The sequence below is a fragment of the Lynx canadensis genome, chromosome C1 (assembly GCF_007474595.2).
Source record: "Lynx canadensis isolate LIC74 chromosome C1, mLynCan4.pri.v2, whole genome shotgun sequence".
In the NCBI taxonomy this organism is placed as follows: domain Eukaryota; kingdom Metazoa; phylum Chordata; class Mammalia; order Carnivora; family Felidae; genus Lynx; species Lynx canadensis.
Window position 1 is genome coordinate 31,293,211 of NC_044310.1, and position 22,768 is coordinate 31,315,978.

The window sequence follows — 22,768 nt, forward strand, 5'->3', positions numbered from 1 at the left end:
GTCAGGTGCTGCTGGCACCTTGCCCTTGTAGTCCCAGAATAGAAGAAAAAACTAGCAACTCAAAGGAATGCCCTTGAGGCAAAAGTCTCATTTTAATGTACGTATCGCAGACTGGTTGGTGTGCTTAGGGGGACGGCGGTGGGCACTCAAGATGTACCTCAATATTGTGCTGGCACAGAATCTGATATTGTTTGGGGCTACTCTTCATGAGGGCGCTGTTAGATGGCATTGTAAGTTTATCCTGAAACCTTTAATTGTCTGAAGCTCTGCATGGGTTAAGAAGAATTTTGCTCTGAAACTTGTATTCTCTTCATTTAATTTGTAGCTCCTCTCCTGCCATGTTTTTTGAAAGGAGGGACTAAACCAGTCACAGTGTTTCAAGATGCCTGTCATGCCCTGTTGATTGTCCCCACCATTTATGTGCCTCTTGTTACTCATTTCAGAAAGATTTCCGAGTACAAGAACTCCCACTGGCTCGTATTAAGAAGATCATGAAACTGGATGAAGACGTGAAGGTGAATTCACATTCGTTTTTATTATTCATATTGAAGTTATAATGGTGGGTAGGTTGTCGCTCATTTTTGTAGTGCTCAAAGCTTAAAAATGAAAATTTCGTTATTGTTTCTTGCTTTTTTTATTTCGTTCCTGTCTAAAATTGTTAAGTGAGCTGAAATTGAACAGTTTTAATTATTATATCTTGCTTCTCTGGAGATTAAGGATATCTTGTTTTCCAGATGTTGATAATATGCTGTTTGCCTTTTTTTTTTAATGTTTATTTTTTTGAGAGCGGTTGAGAGAGAGCAAGCAGGGGAGGGGCAGAGAGAGAAGGAGACACAGAATCTTAAGTAGGCTCCAGGCTCTGAGCTGTCAGCACACAGCGCAATGCAGGGCTCCCAAATTGTGAACCCCAGGATCATGACCTGAGCCGAGGTCGGCCGTTTAACCGACTGAGCCACTCAGGCACCCCTGCTGTTTGCTTTTTGAATCACCCATCCTTTTCACTGTGTAGGGTAAACACAGATTATATCAGCAGGACAGTGCCATCTTCTCAGTTAGCATTTTATTGCAATCTCTAGTTTGTCAATATAAGCTCTAAGAAATGCTTGATAAAGATACTGCTCTTGTTCTAATTTTTCAATCTGTGAGTTGTTTTACATGAATGACAACCTGTGAGGTTTCCTTGCAGGTGGCTATTTCTGTATACCTAGGCGCCCACCTCTTATTTCAACTCTCAGGAAGAGAGCAACACTGTCAGCTTTTTCTTTTTTTTAAGTTTATTTATTTTGAGAGAGAGGGCACACATAACACGTGAGTTGGGGGCGGGGGTGCAGAGAAAGAGGGAGACCCAGAATCTCAAGCAGGCTCTGTGCTGTCAGTGCAGAGCCCGATGTGGGGCTCAATCCCACAAACGGTGAGATCATGACCTGAGCTGAAACCAAGAGTTGGACACTTAACTGAGCTACCCAGGTGCCCCTTCACTCTTCTTATCACTGAAAACTAATAGTCCCTTGTGTTTGTATAGAAAGCTAACAGTTCACAGCAATTTTCCCTTTTATTAGCTCTCACTTCTCCTTCCTTAACTCCAGAGCTCTTTCCATGGCTCTGTCCTGCACAGACCAGCTCACCAAGGGTTCAGAGCCTTGTTTGATCAAGTGCTTGAACTTTGAAATCAGACATGGCAAAGCAGCTTACATTACTTGAGCACTTACTAAGTGCCAGGCCCTGTGCTGGGTGCTTTTATATACATGACCTCATTTGATTCCCACAACAACACCGAAAGGTTGTCTTCTTTTTCAATATGTGAAAAGTAAAACCCAGAAGGATGGGAAGCCTGAAATTTTATCTAAATCCATTGGCTCTCAAACTCATTATCTTTCCCCACATTGTCTGTCCTTGGATTAGGACCTTAACCCTGCCACTTAACTGGCTCTTTGGCCGTGGGCAAGTCACTTTACCTCTCCTAAACCCTAGTTTCTTTAGGTTTCTTTGAAAGTCTGTTATGAGAATAAGAAAGTATGTGGTAGTTGCTAGAAAAGTATTCTTTTTCCCTCTTCCTTTCTTCTACTTGCTTTCTGCTTTGCCCGATTCTTAAGGATTTACTTTACCTTGGAATCTCTTGGGACTGCCACCTTCTCATTTTCCAGCCTTTACCCCATCGTCGATGGCAGGACGTGAGGCAAGGGACAAGTGGGCTGGTTTGAATGACATGCTGGTGATTGACAGGGAGGGCCTACATCTGTTGCAGATGATCAGTGCAGAAGCCCCTGTGCTCTTTGCCAAGGCAGCCCAGATTTTTATCACAGAGTTGACTCTTCGAGCCTGGATCCACACGGAGGATAACAAGCGCCGGACTCTACAGGTAATGTTGTAGACGTACATGGGGAAAGGGGACAGGCAACTGCCCTTGCCTTTGTCTGCTTTTCTTGCATCGTTTTGGACCAAAGATTGTTCTTCCTTAGGTTTCTGTCAAGCTGATGTGTGTAATTGGCATCTTCCTCCCACTGTTGTGAGGCAGGCATACTCTATGGCCATGATTGTATTTCCCCACCAAGAATCTTAATTGCCAATTCTCACGTTTTTCACAGCTCAGTGACTGAACTCTTCACTTGGTGAGCTTTGACTATAGACAGAGGCTCAAGTGTTTGATCTATTTCCAGATGTAAACAACTTCTGGTTGGAAGCCTTGTGAGACTCCAGGAGAGGGCAGTCCCAGGAAGAATCCATCTCACTTACCTCATTTGCCTTTTTGTTCCTTGTCTGCCTTCCTGGGAACCCTTTCCTTTTCTTTCTCATTTTCCTTTTATTTTAAAAATCAACATTCACATTGTGTGTGAATTTCCCTTTACCTCCAAATTGAAGATGCGTGCTTATTTATTCTGCAAGTATTCATTGAACACCTACAGTATGCCAAGCAGTGTTCACACAAAACAGAAAGAACCCCCACACCCTTGGGAAGCCTACATTCTAATGCAGCTAGACATTGAGAACTTACTTTATGCGGCTGTGAAGGAAGCCTATGACTCTAGAGAGATCCAGTTAAAGCTATCTTCAAGATGAGTCCAGATTAAAAAATGAGCAAGACACTTGGACAGTGTTTCAAAAAAGATACCCAAATGACCAATAAACATATGAAAAGGTGTGCGGCATCATTGTCACCTGGGAACTAGAAATTAGAACCAGACACTGGTTTACATCCACTAGAATGGCTAAAACAAAAAGGACTGACAATACCAAGTGTTGGTGAGAGAGTGGAGTGAGTGAAACTCATATAGTGCTTACCTCTGGTCAGGATTTGAAGTGGTCCAGTTGCTTCGGGAAACTGGCACTTTCCAATAAACTTAAACGTATCCCCACTGTGTGACACAGCCGTTCTACTCCTGCGTATACACCCTGAAGTGTGGATGTTATTGTGTAAGAATGTTCATAACAAGCTTACTTATGATGGCCAAAAACTGGAGACAACTCAAATATCCATCAAGATGGGGATATAGAAACAAAAGGTTATAATCATAAAGTGGATTACTACTCAACAACAATAACAAAAAACTGTTGTTCCATACAATGTGGGTGAAATCTGAAAAAATTATTATGTTAAGCAAAAGAAACCAGAGGGGGAAAAATTATATAACACATGATTCCATATACTCTCACCATCTGTGGTGATAGAAACCAGAGTAGTGCTTGCCTCAGATTCAGGGGGGAGGGCAGTTGATTGGAAAGGGATAGAAGGACACTTTTTATAATCTTATCTGGTTGATAGCTGTGTGGGTACGTATATTTATTAAAATTCATCAAGCTGTGTCCTCAAGACTTCTGTATTTTACTGAATATGAGTATTCAGTAAAATACTACTGGCTTTAACAAAGCCAAAATAAAAAAAAGACCAACTGTTTCCAAAATACTGTAGCACACTTTGGTGTATGTTTGGAGGTGTTCTTTTGTTTCCCCCCCCCCACTGTTCCCCCAATTCCATCCATAGATGAGCTGTTTAGATAGCTTTGAGTAGGTGACATCATCAGGAATGTGATACTGTATCGTACCGATCTTAAATGAGACCTGGCGGCCTTAAGATGCACCCCGCTTCTGTTGGAGGGTTATTGTCAAGCTGGTGGTTGGCAAGAAGGGTGGATTGGAGTTTTGCATTTCAGTGGCTTGGGGCCATCACAGAGACAAGGGAAGGAAAAAACAAAATTTCCATCCCCTTTTGTTTTGTCTGGTGAGTCACCTCTCTTAAGATGTGATATATAGAGAGATTGCTAGGGATTTCTGTTACCATGTTCACTTACCCCCAACATTTTATTACGAAAACATTCAAACATAAGCAAAGTTTACAGTATACTTACCTCTTAGATCCTACCGTTAAGTTTACTTGCTTTATCCCCGTATCTGTCTGTCCCTCTGTCCATCAAGTCATCTGTTTTTAAGTGCATTTCAAAGTTTACTTTCCCCTCAAGACTTCAATATGTATATCACTCACTAGAGTTCACTACTTTTTCCTGTTTTTTTTTTTTTTTTTTTTGCTTTAAAATTTTCATGCAATGAAGTATACAGATCTTAAGGATCATGTGTTAGTTTTTAATTACAAAATTTTAAAAATTATTTAAAGAAAGGGAGTATCACTCTTAGAATTCCATTGGAACGAGCCTTGGTTTTGGTATCATTAGTCAATTCTAGTAACTTCAGACTTCCCCTTATTCATATCACATTAAACAAGATATAAACCACGGATTTAACATTGTGACTTTGAATTCCAAAATAAAAATCATAGCCTTGCGGGAGCTAACATATAGATCCAGTGACCAGAAAATAATTGTAAAAAGTTATTAGGATTTCAATAGAGATTCAGAAAGATTATAAGATTGAATAGTAGCTTAACCTTGAAACCTGCCAGTTGAGATTGCTAGGCTTGTACAAATTTAGCTGGAGGATGATAATTTAACAATTGTGGGGCAGGCCTGGTGTAGGATCCAGCAGAGGTGATAGTTGTAGTTGGAGGCTCAAATCCCTAGCTTGTAGAGCATGAGCTACATGTAGATCTTCCGTGAAGTCTGATGTGAAGTGTATGAGTTTGGCTGTGCTTGCTTTAGCTACAGCCTTGGCTGTGGTTGTTGAGTTTGGCTTAGAAGTCATCATCTTATCTTACTTGTAACGTGGAGGGTGTAAAGCCAGGTGAACTAGTTTCTCCCCAGGCTAATTTTTCACCCTGCTTTTCTTTGTTACAGAGGAATGATATCGCCATGGCAATTACAAAATTTGATCAGTTTGACTTTCTCATCGATATTGTTCCAAGAGATGAACTGAAACCTCCAAAGCGTCAGGTGAGCCGGGAAGGCATTGCTGCTGCTTCTGACCAAAGAGCACCTTGCGTGCTGGTGTCAGATATGCTCCTTTTCCTCTCTCAAGTCATTTGCTGTTCCTTTTGCTTTTCTTTCTCTAGACCAGATCCATCCTTAACATCTCCCTCTGTTACTCATTTATGGATACTTTTAACTCAGTGCCTCTGAGGTGGTATTTCAGTGAAAGTAGACAAAATGAAAGTTAAAGACAAGTTACAAACAGGAAAGTGAAGCTCATTTCAAGGTATCCTAGGGAATTTCTCAGAATTCTTAATCTGGGATGGGAGAACATTCCCAGCAAGGCACAGATTTTAGATTTTCCAGATACAAAGAAACAGCTTCTCTGTGTGCCCAGTGGTATTTGAATGGACTTTGGTTTTCTCTTACTCTGGTTTGCGGTTCTCTATATAGTGCTCTGGCTATCCATTAGATCACCTGTTAGGGTTTAAAAAAATACTAGTGTCCGGGCCCCACCCCACACCAGCTGAGTCAGAATCTGACGGGGAGGCCCAGGCATCAGTGCTTTGTCGAGCTTTTCAGATGTGCCTAATGTGCACCCAAGTTTGAGAACCACCACTTAAACCGTTTTCTGAGCAGTCATGAGAAAGAATGTGAATATCTGTCTTTCCCTCTCTTCTGCCTGCCCCTCTCCAAAGGCCACACTGATTGTCTTTTCAGCACCTTGGGTGCATAAAGCTCTTAACTGCAGTTGTAATAGACCCCTTTCCTGTAGAGCTCATTGTTTGAGGCACACGGATTGCATGACTCAGTCGGTGTGGTAGAGACACTTGGGGAATAGTGGCAGGGTCTGACAGGAACAAAGCCGTGCCTTGTTCTCCTCGCTTTATTTTGTTAATAAAATTTTAAGTGTTTTGAATGAATTATTTCATAATATATTATCCTTAGGACAGAGTCATTCAGTGACAACCATTGTCCTATGCTGTCTCATACTAATAATCAGTCAGGAAGTATAGAAGTGGGCATCTTAAAGGACACCTGTAATCCTGACCCTGCCTGGGGGCCTTTGGATCAGCAAATCCTCTGTCCCCTCCTTACTAGAGCAGGTGCCTCACTGCGGCTCCGTTCTTTCTGGGCAGTCTTTGCTACTGTAAACATCCTTGACTGGAAGCTGTAAGGTGTTCAGAGGAGCTTTCAGTCGGATGTTTACAGCGGCAGGCTGCCACGGTCGTCCCCCCGCTGCGCATCGCCTTTGAGACAATTGCAGGTTTGTGCCCACAGGCTCAGTTCCTCCTCTTGGGGTGTTTTCCTCCTCTCTGAGAAGTCACTACAACAAGAACTCCGACTACTTCTCTTCCCCCAAAACAAATGCTACCATACCCCTGCTCTCCTTGTTGGAATTTGTTCCAGAAGCCCCCTTTAAAAACAAGGTGTTGAGCTCTGTGACAAAGTCAGGCCTTGTGCTAACTCCTGCTTGTTCTCTATGGGCCGTCTGCTGAACCAGCTGGCTGCAGGGAAGGGTCATGTCCTGTGCCTTCCTCAAGCCCTCAGTGCCTGACTGACTCAGGGTGTCAGACAGTTCCTTGTTCCATCCTAGCCCGGCTCACAATGCTGTGATCCATCTCCTTTTAAAGTATGTCTAGCTGAAACAGCTCCTTGCTGCCTGGATTCAGGTCTTTGTAGGTGTTCAAGCCATTGATTGGCGTCCTGTTGGGGACAGCTGCTGCCTGGCCTTTGAAAGGTTGAGATTGCTGAAAGCTGGCCTGAAATTCTAAGATAGCACTTTTAATCCTCTGTAGACTCAAAGTTTTCCCAAGCTCCAAATTGGCTGGCACCTCCTTAAGTCCTTTAAAAGCGCCTACTCTCCAAAACTCACCCTTTCTGAAGGAGGCAGCAGTTCATTTCTGGCTACTGAAGCAAATGTACTTTTTTCAGTTTGGGGCTGGCTGCACAACTCTGTAGTGATGGCCCTGGGATGCTGCTCATTCTCTGACATTTGTCAGTCACCACTTCTGAAAAGATTCCAAGCGTAAGCCCTCTGGTCAGGGAGGCCACTGCAAAAGCTGGGCAAGTGCCCCATTCTGGATTGATCCAGTCATTCAGAGATTGTCCTAGCGCAGGGGGTGATTTCCCACTGCTGGGGAGAGAAACTAGCCAGAAATACTGAATTGTAGATCTAAGGTCCTTGACTTCTCAAGAAATGCTTGGAAATTTCTCTTGTTCTTTGGGGAAGCCAGTAAAGGCTATTTAGAAGCAGAGAAGAGTTGAGGCTGACTTCTACTCCACTAAAGCTATGAGTTGAAAGTTCCTGCCCATTGAAATGTCATTTTCTCTTCACCCATTTCTTTAAACCAAGCATAATCATTCCCTTGCTAGCTTGCCCTCCATTGGCCGGATGAGTCTTCATAATGCAGAAGAACCTTAGATGTGCCTCCTTCCATTCCAGTGATTCGAGAACAATCTCGCCTGGTCCTCACAACACAAACCTAGGCGCCTCTACTTGGTACTCTCAGAGTGACCTAGACACTGCCTAGTTCATAAACAACTTAAGGGGGAGTGATGGGCAGTTTAGGAGAAGCTTTTTACCTGCTGTCACAGTTTTTGGCAAGGAGTATTTTGGCTTTTGAAAGGGATGCTTAAAGGGTTTGCTTTTTGTCTGGCAAAAAGACTATATTCACTTGTAGACCAGTTGCAGTCAGAGATAACTGGAGACAGAACAATCACAGGTCAGGGCTGGGAGGCACCAGTTTCTCCCTCCTCCCTGACTTCCTTCAAGTTGGTTGTGGCGGTGGGGGGTGGGGGGTTCTTGGTTCTCTACACCCTCTCATTACCCAAGAGCTTTTGTAAGTTAGGTCTAGACTACAGTGATGGATGTTTTTTTTATAAAATGAGAAGGGCATTCTCAGTGGAAAATAAATACGTTGAACCTATTTCAAGAGCTTTGAAAAGAGCTGTTGGCCTTTGTTTCTTGGTTAAGGGAGGGTATCTGTATTTATCCTTGCCACAGCCAAGAGCTAATTGACAGGCTGGCCTTTATTTATAATGGTGAAAAGTTGAGTTGAAATGGAGATGATGATGATGTCACAGTTACATTGTTCTGGAAACTGAGACCTCAATGAAAATAAAGGGGACCTCCTTTTTCTTCTGCCTCAGCATGGTTATGGTCAGGGTTCAGATTGTTTGGGTCTAAAGCACAGACTGCATTAACCTAGAAAATTCATTCTTGTTTGAGAACTAGCTTAGAAATCCAGAATGTTAAAAGTGTCTGCTGAGGCTGGGTGGGTGGCCGTTAGGGAATCTTGTCATGCCAAGACCCCAGTTCCTCAAAGCCTGGATGTCAACAGTACTAGTATCCTGGGCCCCCAGTCACCAGGCAAGCCCTGTTCTGTAGGGGACATGAGCTCCCCACACCATGACCACAAAATCCTAGAGGTAACAAAAGAGAGTGTAGCTACTCTTTTCTGTTGGTAATAGCTGTTGGGTTCAAGAGACTGTCATACACCAACTTAAGCGAAAAAGCACTTTCCCGGGTGCCTGGCTGGCTCAGTCAATAAAGCATGTGACTCTTGATATTGGGGTTGTGAGTTTAAGCCCCATTCTGGGTATAGAGCTTAAAAAAAAAAAAAAAAAAAAACACTTTCCTACCTGCAGCTGTCTGCCTGGCTCTATAAATCCATCCATCATTCAGCAACCTCTTACTAAGTACCTACAAGGGAATGAATGGCTGGAACAGTGGAGAGCAAGAGTTAAGCCCTCATAGGGCTTCCACTCAAGCAGGGAGGGCACTTGACAAGCAAAACAAAGTGTAGTGAGGAAAGGACTGCACAACATAGATTGGGGCACCTAACATAGTGAGGGTATGGGGTCAATACCGGCTGTGTCATTGTCATTTTGGGGAACTTTGAGGCAGCCCACAGTGCCTCTATACCTTGAAGAAGTGCCTTTTCCTCTCTTCTTGAGCCTGGCATACTTAGCCCAGAACAAGGAATTGGGTAAATGAAGCAAATTTTCTGCTCAGTCAACCCAAGTGGTTGTATGTTTCTGTTGTTTTTGTTGTCCCAGGCAGGGGCACCGTGTGTCGCAGGGCCCTCCGGAGCAGACGCCGATCTCTGTGTCAGTGGTCAGGGGCCGGTCAACCCCGGACCCTCAGGCTCTAACCATGTCGTAGTGTGTGTAAACATCCTACACTCTCAGCTGTGAGCTCAAGGTGGCTGGGAGAGGGTTGTTTACTCCTTCTGCCATGGAAAACGTCAGCTGAAGAAGGAACAGTCTCTTCATCCCGCAGATTGGACAGAATGCGACCTCCCTAGTCAGCCAAGGCCGCCCCCCAGCGGAGAGCTGTCCCTCAGGCCCCCTGGGTTGCGCTTCCGTGGCTAAGTACAACCAGAACCAGACCTGACGCTGGACAGATGTGCCTTCAGTGACCACGGAGCTCTTGATGTGCTGTGAAAAGCTAGGCGCTTACCTACCAGTGCTCTCAATCCTGACACTCAATTCTGAAGTTCCAGCCCAGGGAAAGCCCTGTTTCCCTTTTCCCTGCTCTGTCCCTCCAGAGCTGGCAGGAACCAAATAAGGAGAGTGCTGCCTACTGGGGAGATTGGGGGCTGGCCTGAGATGAGAGCCTGATGTTTGGGTAGCATCTTCCCAGTGCTCGCAATTAGCACCGTTTGCAGATCACAGGCCTTGACGGCGTTTACTGACAGGCACTGCTGGTGCGTGGTTTTTAGTTACGGTAATTATTTGCCCATTTGCAACTCATCACGCAATGGGTGATTACTCTGTACTTCAGAAAATTGGCTGTATGTTTTGTGAAGCCTATGGAATCTGTTATTTTTAGTTTGATTTAGCACAACTGGTCTCTTCGAATTCCACTTTCCCTTGGCTTCAAATGTGGAGAGCTCAGCATTCAGCAGGCAACTGCACAGAGTCCGTTTGGGGGAAGAATGGAAATTCACTGTGGCGGCTGCTGAGTCAGTTCTTTTCGTCTTACCTGCTGCTCCTTCTACCCCACAGGAGGAGGTGCGCCAGTCCGTGACTCCCGCCGAGCCCGTCCAGTACTACTTCACACTGGCTCAGCAGCCCGCTGCCGTGCAAGTCCAGGGGCAGCAGCAGGGCCAGCAGACCACCAGCTCCACGACCACCATCCAGCCTGGGCAGATCATCATCGCGCAGCCTCAGCAGGGCCAGGTCTGTGAGCTGCAGAGGGTGCCCACCGGCAACACGGCACCGCTTAGGTTGGGGAGAGCACGGCCGGGGCAGAGGAGCAGGCCGGTCGTTTTACGACACCAAGTTTGAAGTCTAGAAACTTGGGCTTCTCCCCAGATTCAGCCACCATAGTGACATGTCACCCTGACCTCTCTGGGTCCTGGTTTCCTCACGGGTCACATGAGGAGATGCAGTGAGAAGATGCTCTCCAGGATCCCTATGAGCTAAAACATTTTGGAAGGAAAAAAGTCTATATCATGCCCCCATGAAGAGTAGTAACATCCCCATGGGAGGTATTACAAGTGGACCCCATGCCTGTGTCTACACCGGAACTAGGATTTGTTGTACCTCTAAGGAAGAGATCAGGCATCATTTCCAGTTTGCGTACTTCCCCTCCTCTTCTCCCTGTCATTTTTCCGTCGCACCATAGTTGTGTCAAGTGATCTTTTTACAGTAGCAACCAGAATATTCCCTCCCCCCAGTGGATTGTTGTGAAAGCAGTAACATCCATGCTTGTTGGGGATCGCGGGAGGCTGTGAAGAACTCTGTTCTCTGAGCTCTGACTCCAGATTCCCCGACAAGCATTAATTTATTCACCAAAGATTGAGTCCTATCCTATGTGCCTGGAATATAAGCATGAATAAAACAGTCCCTATTTTTAAGAATTTTCACAATCGGAGTGCCTGGGTGGCTCAGTTGGTTAAGCGTCCTGACTGTTGATTTCAGCTCAGGTCATGATCTCTCACAGTTAGTGGGATCGAACCCCACACCGGCCTCTGTGCTGACAGTGTGGAGCCTGCTTGGAATTCTCTCTCTCCTTCTCTTTCTCTGCCCCTCCCCTGCTCATGCGCTCACTCCCACTGGTGCTGTCTGTCTGTCTGTCTCTCTCTCTCTCAATAAATAAATAAGTAAATAAACAAATAAACATTAAAAAAAAAATTTCCACAAACTAGTAGGGTACAATTACATAAAGGTCGTACCACCACCACCTGAGAAGTGTAGAAATATTCTTAGGGCTGTGTAAAGGGTGTTAAGGGATCACATCGAAAGGGATACCTAACAAAAATGTGAGAGAGGTGGTAGAAGTGGATGTCAGAGAAGGTTCCCGAAAGGGAATAATCCAACTTTTAGAGGGAGAACAGTGGCAATGAATCAGATAAAGAGGGCAAGGAGGGCTTTCCCAGTAGCACAGCACAAGCAAAGGCTTGGAGGTGGGAACCCGCACCGGGAGTGGCAGGAGGGTGCAGTCAGCATGGGGACATCTAGGCAAGTCTGAAAATAGAGGCAGAGGACACATGCTAGATAGTCTTGGGTATGCCGGTAAGGATCTGGGTTTGCCTAGAAGGAAAAAACGATGACGGAGGTAGATTTAACTATTAATTATGATTTTAGGATTTATTCCCTGCTCCCTTTTTTATCCGTATAACAAGTTTTAGGATGCTCGCTCTTTGCCAGACACTGTGCCGGGCAGGAGGGGTTCAAAGATGATCACAGCCTAGTCCCTGCTTCAAGGCGTTCACTGTACCATGATGCCTAAGGGATCTTCTTTGGTCAAGGCTTGTGCCTCTGCAGTGGTGAGAGCTTTATCCCTCCACAGAGCAAACTTTGAGGGAGTCTACGAAGCGCTGGCTCTCATCGACTCAACATCTAAGAAGCTCGTGGTTGTTGTGTCCTGACAGCAGGGCACACGCCATACGTGATTTGACAGCTGCCAACTAGCACAAGCCTTCATTTTCCTGAAATGACTCAGAAATACCATGGAAATCCTCTTGGGGAAATTGAGTTGGTAAAGTACAGTGATGAGTTGGCAGTATACATTTTTTTTAGTCAGCAAGAATTTCATCTATTCTCTTTGCCACCCCAGACTTCTCAGCTTGGAGCTGGTGAGGCTTGTGGGGATGGGGAAGTTGGCCTCTCTCTGTGTCTTCTAGCTGTGGTTCTCTGTCCTGCTGGTTCAGGGTGGCCTTGTGCTGTATCACCCCTGCTTAGGCCTGTAGTAATGATTATTTCAGGTTGAGTTCAGATAACCTTTGCGGGACAGAACACATATTAAAGTTGGAAGGAAAGCATCTTTTGGTAAAGTGAATCCTGTGCGTTCTGTCATAAAATTGGAAACTTCTATTCCTGGAGGTTGGAATAGAATAGGCTGAGTTGAAAATCGTGGTGTGAGAGAACAGGAGGTGTTTCCTGTTGTCCTGGCCTACCGCATGTATTTTTACAGAGATCCCTCTGTCCTCTTTACCCGCTGTGTCCAGTTCATAGTAATTTCTCCTTCCTTAGTAATCCCCTGCATCTCCTCTATAGTTCCTGGGACACATCCCCTTCTCCTGTAACTAGATGCATAGTATACGTATGCAGGCAAAGTCTGAGAGCATCAGAATAACAACATCAGTAGAAGCCCAGATTCACTGAGATTCCCAGAGTCGTCTTAGGTAATTCTTAATTCAGAGTGGGACGGGACCATACCCAAATTGGGGCATTGGGGGTGTGAGTGTAATTTAAAAGATTCCACCCTCCTGCCACTCCCATGACCATCACCCCCTGACCCCTCCATTGCCATGTGCCACTACCACCCCACCCCCACCACATGAACCATGTGCTGGGCCCACTGCTCTAGGTAATCTGCAAAGGTCACATCTGGAGCTAAAGTTTTAAAATTTTGAACAAGTGACCGACCAACCCTTTTGACGGTTCACGTCTACCGTCTCTCAAAGGAGTAAGTTTCATAAGACTACAACCCACTAAGTTTGTGTGAGAGACACGGAACCTGCCAGGTCGTGTGTGGTAGACAGAATTTTCTTACATCTGAGATTCTTGTTTCTGGAAAGATAAAATCCTCGCTTTATTAAATTCTGTTACTTAGGGGTGGCCTCAGTTAACATCCACATCTTAGTGGCGTTTGCCTCTCCCGTGGGAAGCCGTGCTGGATCCAGAGCAGCCAGCTGGCCGGTGTGGGCTGGCGCTGCTCTGCTGCTTGAGTGCAGCCAGCGTGCGCCTTAGTTTCCTCCCAGTGTCTTGCATGCCTGGAATGGAGTCCAGGATCCTGAACCTAGTAAATTCGTACTGACCCCGCTTTCCATTCAGTTTGCTCTCCAAATTCACCTGCTCCAGACCTGACTTTGGCCATTTCTCAAATGAACTGTCAGGGTTGCTTTTGATTCTTTTGTATTGGATGTGCCTTTCTTTCGTTGCAAGAGCTCTGAAAGATTGCAGTATTTGAAGCATAGAGGTGTTTGGGGCTTGGGCAAATATTCTGTACCATGAGCCTAAACATATGCGTGGCTTTCTCCCATCTTTTGTCTTGGAGAGTAACTTTAGCAGTGCCCTGTACACTGAGTATTGCTAAATAGTGTTAAGGTGAGTTTGGGTGTCCATGGAGGGGGTTTGCTCCCAGTTAATTGGTCGTTATTAACCCCTTGATAAGCGCAGTGGCTCTAATCTCGAGCTGAATCCTCTTTTCTCATAACTCCTCTCTAGACCACACCTGTGACCATGCAGGTTGGAGAAGGTCAGCAGGTGCAGATTGTCCAGGCTCAGCCGCAGGGTCAAGCCCAGCAGGCCCAGAGCAGCACCGGACAGACCATGCAGGTGATGCAGCAGATCATCACAAACACGGGAGAGATCCAGCAGATCCCGGTAAGGCCCGTTTTGCCTTGCAGCCGCAAGGCGCTGTGCTCGTGTGGGGGCGGGAGTGCTTCCAGATCTTACACACAGAGGATCTCGTATACCCATATGTGTAGATGTCCACGTGTTTTTTTAAACCTATGTCCCTGTTCACCCAGACCACAGCTTGCTTCCCTGTATACTGCCTGCTTTCCTCTAATCCACTTCAGGTATGCCACCGTGGGGCAGCACCTCTCCACGTCCCCGCACTCCACCTACGCAGAGGATGCTGGTAACCACTGTTCCATGCCAGGACCTGACGGCCCTGGGAGGCAGTCCTGTCTTTTGATTAGCAGAGAATAAGAGGGAGGTGTACGGGGAAGGCCATAAATAACACTTGTTGCATATTCATGAGTCAGTTCCCAGTGGAGCCTGCAGCAAAGTGTATTTTTGGCTTTCATTTAACTTACCCATTCCTTCACTGTGGACTGCTGCTTCCTGTGTGCCTTGAGGGATTTCATTTCTTAGATTTGTTGGCTTTTTTACTTGTACTTGCTCTTTTGTAAGAAATGTCCTATCTTAACACTTGCCACCTATACACTGGTCATTTTGCCACCCGAAAACGTGGAAAAAGTGAGTGACACGGAGCAGTCCTTCTGTTTCTGCCCCTTGGTCTGCCTGTTGTAAATGACACGGAGGCAGATACAGAAAGTCATTTGGACTTGGCTAATCACTTCCTCTTTGCAGAAAGCTCTGTTTTTGTAACTGTTCTTACTAAGTTAGCAGATAGACCAAGAGAAAGCTTAGGAAAGTGGAGTGTGTGAGTCTCTGTGCCTGTCTTTCTGTCTCCTCTCCCTCCCTCCCTTTCTTGCGCTTTTGGCGCACTCTCCCTCTGCTAGAGCTTGCTCCTTCTCCCTCCCTCCCTCCCTCTCTCCCTCCCCCTTCCCCTTCCACCACCCCCCCACCCCCCCCCACCCCCCCACATACAGACCCATCAGTTTCAGGTGCCTTGCCTCATTGTGTCAGGCACTAACCAAGACCTCTCTCTTGAATGGTCCTCTGTTTTACATGTGAAGGCACCAGAACAAATTTACTTAAGCAGAGGAGTTCCCACTTTACAGTAACTTTAACTCAAGTCTTTTTAACCCTCTGGGGTACAGAGCTTTAGCACATATTTGTTGCAAATTCATTATTTTCAGATACCTTCTGTAGGAGTCTGCATTTCTGAACTCAAGAGTGCTCACCCCAATAGAGGGGACCTTCAGGAAGGAAACTTTGCTTCTCTTTTGAAAGCCCGAGGAGCTGGCTTATTTATCCTGTAGTTAACATCAAAAAGCTGCCAGGCGCCCCAGACCTGTCCTTGTGGTAGAGCACTGAGGGCAGAGCATCATTAGACGTCTAAACCTAAGCCTAAAAGAGGAGCTTCTTGCTTCTAAGAACTGCTTGGAAACTCTCTGGCTCACAATTTTTCAGTCACATCTGTTTCTGCAAAGAGCTCTTCCCAGCTGAGAGGTGTAAAATCTCTGTGGCTGTCAGTATACTTTCCCTGTTCTTGAGACAAGGCTTTAGTCTTTCATCCTGGTTCCTGGTCTGGAGTCCGGGGACTCCTGGGACCAGCCACCATCAGTGTCGGCAGATGAGGCTTTCCGAGCCTCCACACAGCTGCCTTCAGCCCCGCAAGCAACTTAGTGTTGTTGCCTGGAAGCCACATTACGGGATTTAAGGGGGGCGGTCTGGGCCTGGCATCACAACTTCCCAGCAGCTCTTCTTGACGTGTTCTCGGAAAGAAAAGACCGCAGGTCGCAATATCTTGCCCTGTCTCCTGTGAACCTGGTTCTTAACGGGTTTAGATTTTCTATCCCTCCGTTTTCCTAAGTGGACAATTCTGGAATGGTCTACCAAGAACTTCCAAGGTCTACACTGACTACCAAGTGTTAGTCTTTTCTTGGCGGGTCACATCCCCTTTGAGACCGCAGTTGCAGAGAAGCAGTGTGACTGCGTGCACACGGACAGTTGCATTTACCAGCACTGTCCTCATGGAGGTAAAGTTCCCTGCCAGGGAGCTGGCTCTTGAAGGAAGGGGAGAACTCACTCCGGGACAAGGAGGCATGACTTACCTGTTCACGTCAAGAAGTTCACCCTTGCAACAAAGGCAGGCTGGGCAGCCAGGGAGGGTGGTGTCTGGGCCCTCAGATAGAGAGAGACCAGTCTGTCCTCCTGGTACCTCTTTCATCGCCCAGATCCCGAGTGTGGACGTCTGCAGTGCTCTGCTGACTCTCTTCTGCTGAGCCATGGCTCCTCTCAGTGCAGCCGCCTTGGTCTCTCTGTTCCCGCTCGAGGCACAGAGACTTCCATGGTACGCTGGAGCGTTAAGAGCCTGAGTTAAGGCTTTTAGCGCACAATTAAATGCAGCATGTGGTATTATTGTATTATCTGAGACTTAATCTTAAGCATGAGGGACTCTAAAGGCCTTTTTGTAGCTTTGGTTTCCCGTGATGGGGTTTTCTCTGAAAGGTTTATTGATTCAATTTCCCCTTGGGAGGAGTTTGGCTAGAAGCTAGTGCTGAAGACCAAAGATCCTAAAAGTCCCATAGACCCCCATTGGTCCTGGCTCTTGGGGACAGAGATAGTGAAGCAGGCCAGCTTTTTCTTCCGAGATGTGCAGCATGGGGTTGGGCAGGACTGGGGCTAGGGCACGGAGTGACGGCCATCTGCCGTGGGCTCCTGGCAGATGCTGGAGCTCTTGTGAGTATTGGATCAGCCATCCCGGGAAATAGGGTGGCGGGGTGTGGAGGTAGAGGGGGGAAAGGCCCACACTTTAGGGACAGAGCATTCCGATCATGTCTCACAGTCTTTGGGATAAAATCCTAAGATAAACTAAGCAAACAGCTAAGAGTCCGTGAATGTTGAGGGTGCAGCCATGCTGTTCGTCACATATGTGGCCAGATCCTCTGGGAATTTTCTCCACAGTCCATTCAGGGAACATATCCTCTGTTGTGTTTTGTGACTTGTGGGGTGGGGATGTTCTGGTTTTGCCTGTATTGACCTCTGTTGAAGAGGAGCTTTTCAGAGTCAGCTTCTTTGGAGAGCTTGGGGGCAGGGGACGGTCACCGCAGGGGAAGCTTGCCTGGTGAGGCCACACTCAGTCCCCTGCATCTGTCTGTCTGCCCCACCCTAGGTGCAGCTGAATGCCGGCCAGCTGCAGTACATTCGCTTAGCCCAGCCTGTATCAGGCACCCAAGTCGTGCAGGGACAGATCCAGACACTTGCCACCAGCGCTCCACAGGTATGTGCCCCAAAGGTGCAAGGCTTGGGTAGGGGACCGGCCCGAGCTGGCTTCTGGCTGGAAAGGAGGGCTCAGCAATCGCCCTCTTGCCACCTCACCCTTCAGCAAGAGACACCTCCACACCCTTCACATCTCTTCACCCCAAAGGACAGACGGGGTTTAGTGGAGGACTGGATTCAAAGCGTGTCTCTTACCATCTTGTTCTCGAGGGACAAAGAAATGCAAAGGAAGGGAAATCTCAAGGACGCTTGTGAAGAAAGCCTGATGTATGTGTGTACGTGTCTGACCAGAGGAAGCACTTTGACAGACTGCCTCATCGTCAGCCTGAGTTTCCATCTTTGAACCTAAATAGCTGTTGTGTTCTGGCAGCCGCTGTGCCCTTTGGAAAGTTAGCCTGGATTTTACTTCCCCATGCACGCCCAGCCAGAGACTGTCCGCTTCGTCTCCTCTCGTGCCCTAAGAGACGGAGGACTGTGAGCCACAGGTGCTGAGGGGACAGCCTCCCTGGGCTTGAGGATTGGGGGTTGGGGAGTATGGGCATCATTTGCACTGGATGGGGGATGCTGGTCAGGGGGAGGCATTGTTAATGGATTCTTTTGCCTCAGACCCAAAAAAAGCAGCGATCGTTTAAGAGCTGGACCCGTCTGGCCCAGTTGCATTTCTGGTGATGTATCTATTGACAGTGGTGACAGAGCTGAGTTTGTAGAGCAGGTCTCCAAAGATCTCATTTGGGAAAATATAAGGAATGAGCCAAAAGCAAGGCTTCTGAGTTCCATATAGTCTCTGGGATCATTAAAGGGCCTGTTCTAAACCCATGTCTTGGCTCACATAAGGGCTTGGCCTTTTCCCTAATTCCTTTGGGGCTGACTGGCATGGAGTCACATCTCCAAACCGGTCAGGTCACACCCTTAGGTACCCCTCTTTTTAAAACACAAAAAACAAAAAGTCTTGTAAGATTTTAACCTGGGGTCCAAAAACTTTTCATGGCGAGGGGGTGGGAGGAAATGAGAAAGAAGAGGTTTTAGTTCCTCAGAGGCCAGTTTGGGGGCCAGAAACCAAAGCCAGTGAGTGGGGAGAGTCGGGTTGTCAGACAGGAGGGGGAAGAAGCAAGAAGAGGGCACCATTACAACAACTACATTACAACAGGTTGTGACTGTGACGGCCCGGCATGTAGTAGTATGTTTGTTGAACGACTGCTGAGTGAATAACGTGTAAATGGCATTTAAAGGTAAATGAAATTTTCTCAGCTCGTGTGAAGAGCAGTCCTGCTGGCCACAGGGCACAGTTGACCTTCTCATCTATGAAGAATATTTGCCATTTGTCTCAGGGTCATTCATTTATTCTGTAGACATTTCTTGAATACTTAACTTTGCACTGGAGGCTGTAAAGATAGCCACTTAGAGACTGGTAGACTGGTGGGAGGGGAAGGACCCCCAGTAAGGGACAACAGTAGGAAACCGTCATGAAGCCCTATCACGCCTGTCCCCTCCTTACTCCTGACGGCCTTACGGGTAGGCCTGACAGGGTGTTTTTGGCTGTTGTGAGGATCCTCGAGAGGATAGTCTGTACCTTGCAGGTTGGCTGTGAGGGTTCCAGGAGATGGTACACAGAGGACGTTCCTAGTCAGATGTTGCAGAGGTGCACATATGCACATAAGCTTGCTTTCGTCTTCTTACTAGTCTACCAGGCTGCGTCTGCAGCTCGCACTATATGATGCAGTTCTGCACGTCAGCCAGCACGTTTCTTTTCAAATGTACTTAAAATCCCCACATAAGATTGTAAGTACATGTGATACATGTTTTCCTTGCTCCACCCGCCTCCACCCTCCCCCTCCCCCCCACCCCCACCCCCACCCCCACCCCCACCCCCACCCCCTGCTTGGCCCAGACGACTTCACGTGGCCTGTCTCGGAAAAAGTACTTCATAGGTGTGCCACAAGGGCTTCCAGGGCCAAGGCCACCTCCCCGCCAGGGTGTTTCATATTCCAGGCAGATAATCTAGGTGATACGGGTTTGGTTTGGAGCCCACCTTCCAAGAATGAAACAGACCACTCACCCCTTTGCCCCGCGTTTTGCAGTCTGCATTCACTGGCTAAAGGTCTCCTGGGGTTTCTGCCTAAGCCGTAAATGTTAGGCCTTGTCATGTTAGCACCTAGGAGCTTGCAATGAGAAGCAGGTGGGAAGCAGGTGGACATTAAGAGAGAGGGTTATGGAAGTTTTGTATGTTACACGTTCCGGGGTCCTCTGTGGTCCCCTCTGTGGCCCTCGGCTCGGAGTAGCCATCAGTAGTTGGGATGGGGAAGGACCCTTGCTCTCCTGCTACTCATTAAGCACCTGCTCTGTGCCAGGCCTCATTCCGGGCACTTGATGTGCATTGTCTCACGCAGTCTTCACAACCCTCTCCTGGTTGTGGGCTGCCGGAGGAGCGGGCCAGACCCTGCAGCTGACCTTCCTCTGCCATCTTGATTCCTGCAGATCACGCAGACAGAGGTGCAGCAAGGACAGCAGCAGTTCAGCCAGTTCACGGATGGACAGGTAGGACACCCAGCTGGGGCAGGGGCCGTGGGGGAGAGGCTGTGGGGGGGTAGCGGGTGTGAGATCTGTGGGTTTGGATGGTTACGGCAACTGTCCTATTCTCCGTTAATGAGTGGACAGAAATTGTTAAAGCGGGTTCAGTCTTGAATTTGGAGTACAAATCCTTTAGATTTAGATTTGTGGGAGCTGAAAATAATCTCAGACATTATATAGTCCCAATCCCCATTTTACAGATGAGTCAACCGAGTCCTAGAGATGAGAAGTGTCTTGTCTGTGCTCACGCAGCTCTTGATTGCAGAACCAGGACTAGAATGCGGGTCTCCTGTTTCCTTCTTTAGGACTAGTTTTTTCTAAGCTATGCCGCTTTCTAATAGCATGGGTTAGTTGAAATGCAGCGAACATGTGACTTCTCAAGCTCTCTTGGTGCCTGGAATTCAGTAATTCTGAACTCATGTGAGGAAGGAGTCACCCTTTCCCTCTGTCTTTTCCCTCACACTAACAGTCCCAGAGACCCCCGAGTACATGGTAGGATGACCACCCCCCCCCCCACGCCTGTGTTCTCTGCTGCCCAGAAGGGAGAAGAGCCGGCATCAGGACCCACGTCTGGCCCCTGCCTGCACCACACACTAGGCTCACATGCCAGGGCTCTTGTGGCACGGGGTGGGGGGTGGGGGGGTCTTCGCCCGTGGGCTTTTTGAGGGGGGAATGCTTGAGAAGTCGTGTCCAGTTGGCCGTGTCTTTCCACAGTGGCTACCTGAGCTGCTTCTCCACGCCTCACGGGTCTTGGCTTAGTAAGCGTTTAAACCCAGGCCACCTCCTCAGCAGGGCCCACGTAGGAAACGCAGGTTCACTGTAGCCTCGGCCTGAGCCAGGTACTCGGAGGAAAGGAGGAGGAGAGGGGGTAATCCTACTGCCCCTGCTAGTGAGGATTACCAAGAGTTGGGGAAATGCTGACTTCCAAGCTGCTGGTACAGTGGATCGAATTGCTTGTGTTTGTCACAGAGGAACAGCGTGCAGCCAGCCCGAGGCTCTGAGCTAACGGGAGAGGCAGAGCCCAGAGAAGTGAAAGCCACGGGAAATGCAACTCCCTGCACCTCTTCCCCGCCCACCACACACACCCCCTCACACCGGGCCGGAGCCTCCTGTGTCTGCTGCGCCCAGCCCCCGCAGAGCCCCACTCCCCCTCCTCCCTCCGACGCCTTACAGTGGGTGGTGGTCGAGGTGTCCGGGGCCCCCAGCCAACTCGAGGCCCATAGGGAGCTGCATGCCCCTCTCCCGGGGGTGACCTCACTCTCTCCTCTCCACCCCTCGCAGCAGCTCTACCAGATCCAGCAAGTCACCATGCCCGCCGGCCAGGACCTCGCCCAGCCCATGTTCATCCAGTCAGCCAACCAGCCCTCCGACGGGCAGGCCCCCCAGGTGACCGGCGACTGAGGGCCTGAGCTGGCAAGGCCACGGACGCCCAACACAATTTTTGCCATACAGCTCCGGGCGATGGGTACAGCCTCCCTCCCCAGAGGACCCGGCCGACCTCCGCGCCTCCTACAGGCTAGGACACTGGTGCACTGCGCCCCACGCTGGAGGCCGAGATTCTCCAACAGAAAGATGCAATATTTTTTATTTCCTTTTTCTCCATTTTTTCTCCGAGGAATCAATATTTCAGTATGTTGAGCTGTGTGTCCAATGCTATGAAATGAATATTAAATAACATATTTATGGCATTTTCTTGAAGAGTGTGGTTGAAGAAATATTTCTTTTGTTTTCCTTTTTTTTTTTGATTCTTACCGCCACTTCTTTCCAGGAGCACATCTCCTCAGGGGGGTATGTTATCTCCTGACTCTCGGAGCAGCTGCGGCCCTAGGATTTGCCACCTTGTTCTGCCCGCAGATTGAATTAGGTGACCACGTAGCTTCTTTCTCACTAGTGGTCCTCTTCCTCGTGACCCTGTGCTCGTCCCAGAGCTCTGTGTGTTTGCACCCAGAGGCCGTGGAAACATTCCTTGCGTTTAAGAGGTGAACTCATTTGCCATGGAGAGTGGATGGTTTCATTTCCAAACCCTTCTCTCCCAGGGACCCAAGGAGACTAGAACTTTGTGCATTTGCCCACCTCCACCCCCCATTTTTTATCTTTAAAATGCATTAAAAATTGTGCTAGTCTCCTTTGCTGCATGGACTTCAAACTGCATGAAATGCAATAAATCTCATTTTAGATAATTTAGAGTCTGGGTTTCTGTGTCTGGGGCATTCATGGGGCCACTTTTCTTGGGAAGGCTTGGAAATTAGGTTTGTTTGCCCTCAGGTTGCGTGTCTGTGAAGGATCGGGACCCTTGTGAAGAGCGGGCGTCCAAAGCTAAGGGAGCTAATGCTGCATATCTGATTCAAATGGAGGTCTTCCGCTGATTTTGCAAATGAACTAGATCCGAATCTGTTTGCTGCTTGGAGACGCCCGCCTGCCTTCCCTCCTAGACTACCACATGTGGGCCAGATGCAGCCGTGTCCTGCTGGTTGAGCGTCAAGAGAGCATCTCTCGTGGAAGAAACTGTCTCTGTCCTTCAAACAAGGACCCGGATCAGTCCCTCCACTTCTGCCTTGGCACAGGCTGCCATTCTGAGCTGCCGGCTACAGCCGTGCCCATTACCAGAGGCATGGCATCTGCCACGGAGGGCAGCCCAAGCCTCTTGTTAGCCAGCAGATCAGAGGGTTCTACAGCCAGGGTGTGCTTCCTGATAGTCGAAGCAGGAAGAATAGAGCATTCCACTTCTTCACTGGCTTTTGTTGGCCACAGAGGCCAGCGGTGAGCCTCTTTTCCTAACCCTCACCCTACCATCCTTACAACCTGAGCGAGGC

At 47.9% G+C, this 22,768-nt stretch overlaps 1 protein-coding gene across 7 annotated transcripts in view; it reads left to right on the forward strand.

Moving 5' to 3' along the window:
* NFYC (nuclear transcription factor Y subunit gamma) overlaps positions 1-22,135 on the forward strand; it is a 66,556-nt gene extending 44,421 nt beyond the window's left edge. For 3 of the 7 annotated variants that reach the window (XM_030324025.1, XM_030324026.1, XM_030324027.1), the window contains exons 3-10: positions 444-515; positions 2,246-2,359; positions 5,223-5,318; positions 10,308-10,481; positions 13,977-14,135; positions 17,281-17,388; positions 19,863-19,922; positions 20,925-22,135. In XM_030324025.1, coding sequence (XP_030179885.1) covers positions 444-515; positions 2,246-2,359; positions 5,223-5,318; positions 10,308-10,481; positions 13,977-14,135; positions 17,281-17,388; positions 19,863-19,922; positions 20,925-21,356 — 1,215 coding nt within the window. In that variant the 3' untranslated portion in view covers positions 21,357-22,135. Of the gene's footprint in view, positions 1-443; positions 516-2,245; positions 2,360-5,222; positions 5,319-10,307; positions 10,482-13,976; positions 14,136-17,280; positions 17,389-17,597; positions 17,873-19,862; positions 19,923-20,924 lie in introns of all 7 variants that reach the window. The other 4 variants (XR_003970682.1, XM_030324028.2, XM_030324024.1 and 1 more) reach the window with 4 other exon arrangements.
* Positions 22,136-22,768: the final 633 nt, after the last annotated feature.